Source organism: Artemia sp. Qi Xiang Cuo, chromosome 8 (genome assembly GCF_049724085.1).
Source record: "Artemia sp. Qi Xiang Cuo chromosome 8, ASM4972408v1, whole genome shotgun sequence".
Lineage (NCBI taxonomy): Eukaryota > Metazoa > Arthropoda > Branchiopoda > Anostraca > Artemiidae > Artemia > Artemia sp. Qi Xiang Cuo.
The window spans coordinates 31953697-31964304 of NC_142801.1; the positions used below are offsets into that span (position 1 = coordinate 31953697).

Genomic DNA, 10608 nt, shown 5'->3' on the forward strand with positions numbered 1-10608 from the left:
TTCCCCAAAAATCTATGCGTCACCCCAAAAAAAAAATTGGGTTCCCCGAATCCTCGAAAATCACGCAATCACGGTGCCACCCCTAGCGATTTATCACCAGTGACTTTTCCTGCCAAATATTACTCTGCATACCATACTTCTTCACTACTCTCTTGTTCATTAATTTTCTTCTCTTTTTTTTACTTTGCATAAAAACCAGACAGATGCAATATGCTATTGCAAATAGCAAATAACTATTGCAAATTCGTAGTCAAGAATTTTATTTTCAAGTTGAATAGAATTATAGAACGCATTCACTACTATACAGTATCAGCCTTTTGTTGGATTTTGAAATTGACAGCCAACAGATTGTTTCTGCAGCTGAATTGTAAGTTTGCAGATTTTTTTTCCCTGTTTTTAGATAAGATTTTCTTAATGTTTAATACTCAACTGTTGAACGCCTGATAGAAAATACAATCTTCTTTCTGGAATACTTTAACCTCCCCCCCCCCCAAAAAAAAACAACCTTTTATTGAGACAAAATTTAGCCATAGACTAAGCTATGTACAAGGTTGGGGAATTAAAGATTGAACTGGAAGTTACCCCAAAAATACAATTCATAAATAAATTGTAAATTACTGCCTATAGGGGGGGGGGATAGGGGGCTATCATTTTTAAATGATAATAACTCATTTTTTTTTTTTTTTATTGAAAGCAGGGATTCAAAAAAGATAATTATTTTTTTTCACTAAAGTGGAGACAGAAGAAAATGATATCAAATTCCCTGGGAAACCATTGAAATATTTTGATAGACCCAGGCCCCCCTCCCCCATTGGGACTTTATTTTTTCACTAAAGTGGAGACAGAAGAAAATGATATCAAATTCCCTGGGAAAACATTGAAATATTTTGACAGACCCAGGGCCCCCCCCCCATTAGGACTTGTTCATTGTCTTGGGTATTTTGCAATTTCTCATAGACTACTGGCCTTATTTGGCTTTTGTGTGTGCTCCCTTTTAATTAGATTCTTTGGATATGAATGCCATGGCAAATCTATTAATCAGTTTTCCAATAATTTGAGGTATATCTGAATAGTTTCGACATTTTTGTTGTTGTCATTGTACCCCTTTACTCATTACCCTCAATTTTTTTTTTTTCCAGGAACACTAAGCAGTTTAACATTATTTTGGATGTTTGTTTGAACCATATAGTGACCTAGTTAATTATTAAGTAAATTATTTTTCTAATGAAAGCTGAGACGGTATCCTATCAAGGTGGTATCCAGAGGGGGGTAGGGGGTAGGGAGGTATTACACTTAAATGATAATAGCTTGAATTTTATTTATTGAAAGCAGGGATCCCAAAAAGTTGATTTTTTTTTTAATTTAAAGCAGAGACAGCATCCTATCAAGATGGTATCCAGAGGGGGGGAGGAGGGTATTGAGCTATCATATTTAAATGATAATACCTCGATTTTTTTTTTAAGCAGGGGTGCCAATAAGTTAATTATTTTTTTTTTTATTTAAAGCAGAGACGGTATCCTATCAAGGTGGTATCCAGAAGGGGGGCGTAGGGAGTTATTATATTTAAGTGATAGTACCTTGATTTTTTTTTTATTGAAAGCAGGGATGCCAAAAAGTTGACAAAGATTAACAAGATTTTTGTGAACTATACTTGACACAGCACTTGCATGGTTTTATCATCCAAAGGGAAAGGGACATATGCATCCAATCTGTTTTTTTTTTCTTATTGATGAAACAGGTTTACTTTGAAAACATTCATTCATAAGTACCAGGCTGATTCACACTAAAACGAATTGGTGTGACAAAAGCAATATCAACATCCCCACCTATCATTGTGCTTGAGTAACTATGGCGCCCTTGGTCCAGTCCCCAAGTTACATTAAAAGGCCAGGTAAAAGCTTTCAATCTGGGAGGTTCAAGGAGGAGTCTTTGACAGTCTTATGACCTCAGGGTACTAGATGCTGCAACAGTCTTACATATCTACAGTGGTTTAGAAAATTTGATCACCCCACAAATGATTAACAAAAATATGCACAAATGTAACATATGGAATATTATAACACTTTTTTCAAAGCTTTGAAAAAAAGCAAAAAGATCTAAATACCCCTAACTATGCTTGAAAGCTATTTTAAAAAGAATCTCTTTGGAGATTTCCATGGAAATGACCATAGCAGAAGCTTTGAGCCTGACTGGGGATCCAAGAGGAGTCTTTGGGTATTTTGAACACAGGTGACTTATTGTTGTGACTTTCTTAAATTTGGTAATTCTTGTGAGCATTTGGAAATCAAAGCTTAAACTCAATAACTGATGCTAAGTGTCATAACATTTTGCTTGGATTAAAAGTGACAAACTAGGATAAAAATTTCAACATCTTCCTGGGGCTACTTCAGTCTGCATATTATTTCATTTAATTACACTTAAAACAGATGAGCTTTTCATTTTTTACCCAAGAAAATAGCTGGCACTTCATTTTTCTTCTTAGCAAATAAACTATTAAGTATTTTTTGTGTCATTGTAATTGAAGTGTTCTCATGTGAAGTGTTTATCATGTATTTTTCAATTTGATAAATTTACTCCTTTTAGATGCAGTTTATAATTTAACTGATATTAGGTATTTATCAGTTCATAATTTGGAATGAATCCCCAAAAGAAAAAATGAATAATATCCAAAAGAGCAGCCAAAAGCAATAAAAAAGCAGCAGTTCAGCCTTATCCTACATGACATATATTCTATAAAGAAGCCAAAAAAAACATTAAAGTGCATTTTTTTAAATTGTTATTAAACAATTTTAAAAAACATCCAACTAGGCAGATAAGAAGATTCTCTAAGCAGTTTGGGGTTAATATCCAACTAGCCAGATAAATTGTTTCTCCTAGGCATAGCAAGAATATCTAACTAGGTGGATAATAATGTAGCTTAGTGTTTCTGATATATATCCAACTAGGCAGATAAGAAGATTCTCTAAGCTGTTTAGGGTTAATATCCAACTAGCTAGATAAATTGTTTCTCCTAGGCACAGCAAGAATATCTAACTAGGTGGATAATAATGTAGCTTAGTGTTTCTGATATATATCAAACTAGGCAGATAAGAAGATTCTCTAAGCAGTTTGGGGTTAATATCATGCTAGCCAGATAAATTGTTTCTCCTAGGCACAGCAAGAATATCTAACTAGGTGGATAATAATGTAGCTTAGAGTTTCTTATATATATCCAACTAGGCAGATAAGAAGATTCTCTAAGCAGTTTGGGGTTAATATCCAACTAGCCAGATAAATTGTTTCTCTTAGGCACAGCAAGAATATCTAACTAGGTGTATAATAATGAATCTTAGTGTTTCTGATATATATCAAACTACGCAGATAAGAAAATTCTCTAAGCAGTTTGGGGTTAGTATCCAACTAGCCAGATAATTCATTTCTCATAGGCATAGCATGAATATCTAACTAGGTGGATAATACCAAGTCTTAACACTCCTGATATATATCCAACTAGGAGAATAAATAAATTCCATTAGGCTATGCAGTTTTGGGATAATATCCAACTAGCCAGATAAATTATTTCTCTTAGACACAGCAAGAACATCCTACTATGTGGATAAGCCTGAGTGTTAAATTTTTTGGCATATATTGAATGAGGCAGGATGCTACTTTACCACCTAATTTGATTAACATTAGAAGGGCTAGGAAGAAATGTTATTCTCAAAGTTATATGCTCAGGTTCTGTCTAAGAGAAAAAAATTGTCAGACTAGTTGGATATTACCATAAGTTTGCATGAAGAATTTACTTATCTGTCTAGTTAGATATATATCAGAAGCATTACATTTAAAGTATTATCCACCTAGTTAGAGATACTAAGTTGGCTCTTATGCTTTATTGTATTTGGCTAGCAAGATAAAACTATTTTTCTTTTAAATTTTAAATATTTTCCTAGTTGGATAATTTCTTATTTGCTTAGATTTTTCAGATAGCAAACTAGTTGAATAATTTTGGCAATAAGGAATCAAGAAGGAATCAAGGAATCAAGTTTCACAATCCCCATCATCCACTTCCTTTATAGATCCCAAAACTTTTTTACACATAGATGATGATTTTGTAAAATCACAACTTTTCAATAAGGTATTTGGTTCAGTTTTTACTCAAACACCCACCAAAACACTCACTCAGTTTATTCCTCCAGATTTAACAAAGAATTTGTTGATTCAGAGTTTACAGTCCAGCAGGTTTATCTGACACTCCGAAATCTTGATCTAGGAAAGGCACCAAATATTGATGGATTTTCCAATGTGATGTTACGTGAACTTGCATCAGTGCTTGCTGGGCCACTCATATTTCTCTTTAATCTTTGTCTCTCATCTGGTTAATGTCCTTCAGCTTGGAAAAGAACTATCATTAGGCCATTGTACAAGGATGGCTCAAAGTCCCATTTCAATAATTACAGACCAATTTCAAATACATCAATCTTTTCCTGCATAATGGAGAAAATTGTGGTGAGAAGAATCCAAGCACATTTTGTGGAAAACAACTTATGGCATTCTGCTCAGCATGGTTTCTATAAACAACAATCTTGTAACACGCAACTTCTTGAGGTGATTTGTGATTTTCAATTGATGGCTGATAATGGTATTTTGTTTGATTGTATTTATATTGACTTTTCCAAAGCATTTGATAAAAATTCCATTCCACTTCTGATAAACAAATGTCAAATATAGGGTATTGGCCCACAAACTAAAGCATGGACAACAGATTATCTTACAAATAGAACCCAAGAGGTTGCAGTAGGTGATGCTTTGTCATCACCTATGTCTGTCATAAGTGGAGTTCCACAAGGCAGTTGTCTTGGGCCAGTACTCTTCTGCCTTTTTATCAATGATTTACCAGGCGTTGTTAGGAATTCGACCATAAAAATGTTTGCAGATGATGTAAAAATCTAAAGGCCAGTCATGAGTGAACATGAGATTTCTTTACTTCAAGAGGATTTGCTTGCTCTTGGCCAGTGGTGAACTGCAAACTCTATGTTCATTAATGAAACCAAGTGCAATGCTGTGCACTATTTGCATAGACTCCCTCAACATTACCATTACTTTGTTGTTGGTAAATTAATTTCAAGTGTAGAATATGTTCATGACCTTGGGATTTGTTTTGATTCAAGTCTCAAATTTAATAAACATGTATCAGACATCACCCATAAGGCTAATTACCAATTATTACGTCTAAGGCATACTTTTTCTAAGTTTAATCTTCATTCACTGATCTCACTTTATGTATCCACTGTATGTCCAGTACTTGAGCATTGCTCATCAGTATGGTATCCCCTTAATAAGAAAGATAGAGAGAGGGTTGAGAGAGTGCAACGTAGGGCCACCAAACTCATACCATACCTGAGTCATCTACCTAACCACCAGAGATTGCAAAGACTACAGTTGCCTTCTCTCCAGTTCAGACGTGATAGAGCCGATGTAATAAATATATTTTGCATTGTTAGGAATATTGATAATATCACCCCAACTCACTTTTTCACTTTTACAGAATATAGTAGCACCCGTCAACACCAACACAAAATTTACCCACCATGTTCACAGAAAAGAATAGGCCAAAACTCTTTGTCTAGCCGAGTGTGGAAGACTTAGAATTCACTTCCATCAGAAATAGTTGCAAGTACCACGGTCAAGTCTTTCAAAAGTAGTTAAGCCTCTATAGATTTCTATACTAGGTCCTATCACAATCCATTTTGAGATTATCTTTACTTTTGTATTACCTGATTTGTGACAGTGTGACAGTTATTTTGTAAGCTTACTTTTTCGTAGGTTTCAATTATTAGGCTAACAGATATGTATCAGTTAAGTTGGTATGTTATTGTATGTTTCAGTAATATTGTTTTTTAATGTTTTTCAGTTACTGTATGTTTTTGTTATGTCATTGATATTGTTACTGGCTTTTTTATAATTGTTTTGTGTGACAAGCTTGTTAAAGCTTACCGTATCTTGGTATTAATAAATAAATAAATAACTAAGTATGGTTGGATATTATTTTAATAGGACAGAAATTCTATAGAACAGAAATTTTTAGATATTATCCATTGGGTATACTCCTGCTACTTGAATAGTCTATTAGTATAAAAATTTTACAATTTCTAAATGTCATCAAAGTCACTACCCTTTAGAGAGAGAAGAAGTGGAGGCAGGTGCTTCAAAATACCTTCCTAGGACATAGGCTACTTCAGTCTGTAGACCCATCCTAGAAAGTTTCATTTTCCCAACCTAGCCCCTTTCCAAGATATCAAAAAGTAGCTAAACTAGAATTTTACACAATTTCAGGCTCAAGAGGAGGAGGTTGGAGTTTCACAATGAGCTCTAAGCTAGGCTATAGGCAACACCCTGAGTTTGTTAGGCTCAATTTTCCAGTTTAACAATAAGATGATTAACTACAGCCTTATTAAAGAGTTTTTGGTAAAGTTCTACGAAATCATATTATTGAGTTAGGACTAAAGTGAATACACCATTTGATGTCTTTTTTTTATTCTGATTACGAATATAATAATCATTTCTATCGGAAATGAATTTCAGCCCCCCCCCCCTATATAGGCTATACCTAACCCAACCTAGGTAAGGTTAGGTATAGCCTATATAGGGGGGGGGGGCTGAAATTCATTTCCAACCTAGAAATGCTTATTATATCCATAATCAGCATAAAAAAAGGCATCAAATGGTGTATTCACTTTATTCCTAACTCAATAATATGATTTCGTAGAACTTTACCGAGTTTTCTATTTTAATGAAACAAAATAAAGTTGAAACATACATTGGGTTTTTGTGTAGTGTCCTCAGGAGAAAGGCAGATAGGTTCTTCATGACTAAAACATGTATAAGTAATTTGAAAATAATGCTGAAGTAAAATTTTCTCTTTTAAACTGAATCCATAATGGTTTTGAGGAGAACTTTTATGGGATTATGGGATTTTTTAAGCTTTAAAAAATGAAGTGAATTACCAAATTTCTTGATTAATTTGAAATTTTTTTGTCTTCTATGAAAATGAATAACTAATTTTCTAGGTTCTAAATTACAATAAAACTTTAGCCGCCAAATTTAAATTTCTTGATACATGTGCGAGAACTGCTTGGTATGTAGTGATATGTAGGCTAGTTATTATCTTAAATCGCAGCTTGGAGTGAATCTAGGAATTTTCCATCCTTGTAATACTGCATGATGACTTCTGTAGGTTGTTTAATGTGGTTGCTTGCTATATTTGGGTTGAGGACTCAACAGCTTCCCAGTTGTAGCCTAGGCTACAGAAACTCCTGCTGTAGGCTAGCCATTCTTTGTAGAGATTTTGCTTGACTGTACTCGTCGAATCACTTTACTGAGAAAAATAAATATTTGGTAAATTTTTGCCAAATCATATTATTGACATATGAATAAAGTGAATATAGGCCTACTGCTTGATGCCTTTTTTATGCTCTTTCCAAATATAATAATCATTTTTGTCAGAAATGAATTTTAATCCCACCCCTATACATACCAATTCAGGATATATTTGTACATTAGGGAGGTAGGGGCAAATTTTACTTCAGATATAGGCTAGGCTAAATGGGAGGTAAGTTTAAACTTTCCCCCACCCCCCTAATGTGCAAATATATACCCTGGATTGGTATATATGGGGGTGGGGGCTAAAATTCATTTCTGACAAAAATGACATATCTACATACAGATATGTAGACCAAAATGATTATTATATTTGTAAAGAGCATAAAAAAGGCATCGAGTGGTATATTCACTTTACTTGTAAGCCAATAATATGATTTGGTAAAAATTTACCAGCAAGTTTAATTAGGCTAATGCAAACTTGCAATAATTAAGTAAATTACACTACTTTAGACTATGTTAGGGGGCATGTGCCCCCCTTGTCCCTCCCCTGGATCTGCCACTGATATGTATGTTAAACTGACAATGCACATTCATTTGTATTTTTTCAGTAAAGTGCAAATTATGTTCTGGCCTTGGGAAGGCAAAGGGGTTTTGAGCCCAACTTATGTTAATTTCTGCCCATTTTGAGTTTGACTCACTCATTTATTGTAATTTCTGTTTGTTTTGGGTTTCATTTGTTTATCAGTGGTGATTTGTGGTAGTTTTATGCTTGGTAGATTATTTGATTTGATTTTTTCACATTTTCGGTTTAATGGAGTTCTTTACTTTTCTTTGAAAAACTTTTTTTTGGAAAAAGTTTTTTAATTAATTTCTGTTCATTTTACATTGACATAGTCTTTTCAGGGATAAAGAAAGTAATGTTTTAAATCTTTTCATTTTTTTTTTAAGACTTTGTAGTTTGGCCTGCTATTTGTATGCTGGAGAAAAAATTTCAGCAATTTTTAACAACATGCACCCTTTTAAAAATCTGGACACAAATAGTAGTGTTTAATTTAGTTTCATACCTCCTCTAGTTGACCTGAAATAGAAGACTTGATACCATTTGCGAAAAAAATCTGTTTACTTTCTTTGATAGCTTGGATACACTTATGCTATTTTGATTTGGTTAAATTTTAAGAGCCAAAGTAGCCCCAAAAGTTTGAACATAATGCCCTCAGTCATTGTTGGGATACTGCTGAGATGCCTTATTGGGAATTAGCAGTAACAGAGTGCATTTTGATTTAATCTTAAGGCAATATTTAGTTTTTAACACATAATGGGCAAATGGGAGGGGGATTAGTTGCCCTTCAATCATTTTCGACTATTAGAAAGGGCATCAGCCCTTTCTATTTTCAATAAATAAGCCCTTTTTGAAGTTCCTATGACAACTTCTTTGATATGAAGTGCCCTGGTCTAAACAAAAAAAAAGAAATAACTATAAAAATGTCAAGCCTTCCAATCACTTTCAACTATTAAAAAGGACACTAGGCCTTTTGATTTCCAATTGAATGAGCCCTTTTTGAGTTTGTATGACAATGCTTTCTATAAACACCTTATATGCCCCTGGGGCATAAGTTACAACCCTTGCCCTAAGGGCTGGGAGGGAGGTTGTCATCCTCAAAGACCTAATTTCCAGAACTTTCAACTATGTTAAACAAAATGGCTATCTCAAAATTTTGTTTGGATGTGGTTGGAGAAATGGTGGGTGTGAGAGGGGGGTTAATTAATCTCCACTCACTTTTGACTAGTAAAAAGGGCACTAGCCCTTTCAATTTTCAACCAAATGAGCCCTTTTTGAAATTTCTGCAAACAACTTTCAATATAAACCTTATATGCCCCTAGGGCATAACTTACAACCCTTGCACTAAGGGCTTTTAGGGGGTTATCATCCTAAAAGACATAATTTCTAGAACTTCCAACTACATTGAACAAAATGGATATCTCAAAATTTTGATTGGATGTGTGTAGGGAAATGGTGGGCGTGAGAGGGGGGTTAGTTGCCCTTCAATCACTTTCAACTATTAAAAAAGGCACAAGCCCATTCAATTTCCAATTGAATGAGCCCTTTTTGAAACTTCAAAATCACTTTCTATAAAAACCTTATATGCTTCTAGGGCATAACTTACAACCCTTGCTCTAAGGGCTGTAGGGGGGGGGGGGTGTCATCCTTAAAGACCTAATCTCCATAACTTTCAACTATGTTGAATAAAATGGCCATCTAAAAATTTTGATTGGATGTGTTTAGGGAAAAGGTGGGCTTGAGAGGGGGGTTAGTTGCCCTCAAATCACTTTCAACTATTAAAAAGGGCACTAGCCCCTTGAATTTCCAATTGAATGAGCCCTGTTTCAAGTTTCTGCAACAAAGATTTCAATAAAAACCTTATTTGCCCCCAGGGCATAACTTATAACCCTTGCCCTGAAGACTGTGGGGGGAGTGTCCTGCTCAAAGATATAATGTCCAGAACTTTCAACTCCGTTGAATAAAATGGCTGTCTGAAAACGTTGATTAGACGTGTGTGGAGAAATTGCGGGCATGATAGGTGGGCCAGTTGTCCTCCAATTAATTTCTACTATTAAAAAGGGCACTGGCCATTTAACTTTCCAATCGAATGATCACTTTCTCAAGTTTGTACGACAACACCTTCTATAAGAACCTTATATGACCCCAGGGCAAAACTTACAACCCTTGCACTTTCTATAAAAACCTTATATGCCCCCAGGGCATAACTTAAAACCCTTGCCCTAAGGGCTGTGGGGGAGTGTCCTCCTCAAAAACAAAATTTCTATCTGGAAATCAACTATGCTGAACAAAATGGCTATCTCAAAACTTCGACTGGATGTGTTTCGGGAAATGTTGGGCATGGACGGGGTGTTAGTTCACTTTAAACTATTAAAAAGGGCACAAGCCACTCTAATGTCCAATTGAATGAGCCCTTTTTGAAGCTTCTATGACAACTTCTTTAATACAAAGTGCCCTAATCTAATGGGAAAAATAAAAATATACTGTGCCAACATTGTTCTTATATGCCCCTAGGGCATAACTTAAAACCCGTGCCCTGAGGGTTGTTGGGGTGTTTCCTCCTCAAAAGCATATTGTCCATGTGAAAATCAATTATGCTGAACAAAATGGCTATCTCACAATTTTGAGTAGATGTGTTTGGGGAAACAGTGGGCGTGGAAGGGTGTTAGTTGCTTTCCAATCAGTTT

The 10608-nt window shown here is 34.9% G+C and overlaps 1 protein-coding gene across 1 annotated transcript in view; it reads right to left on the reverse strand.

The window, feature by feature from the left end:
• P5CDh1 (delta-1-Pyrroline-5-carboxylate dehydrogenase 1) overlaps positions 1–6923 on the reverse strand; it is a 94744-nt gene extending 87821 nt beyond the window's left edge. Inside the window, exon 1 of the mRNA XM_089093363.1 lies at positions 6800–6923. Within this exon, the coding sequence (XP_088949489.1) occupies positions 6800–6849 (50 nt within the window). The 5' untranslated portion in view covers positions 6850–6923. The remainder of the gene's footprint in view (positions 1–6799) is intronic.
• Positions 6924–10608: the final 3685 nt, after the last annotated feature.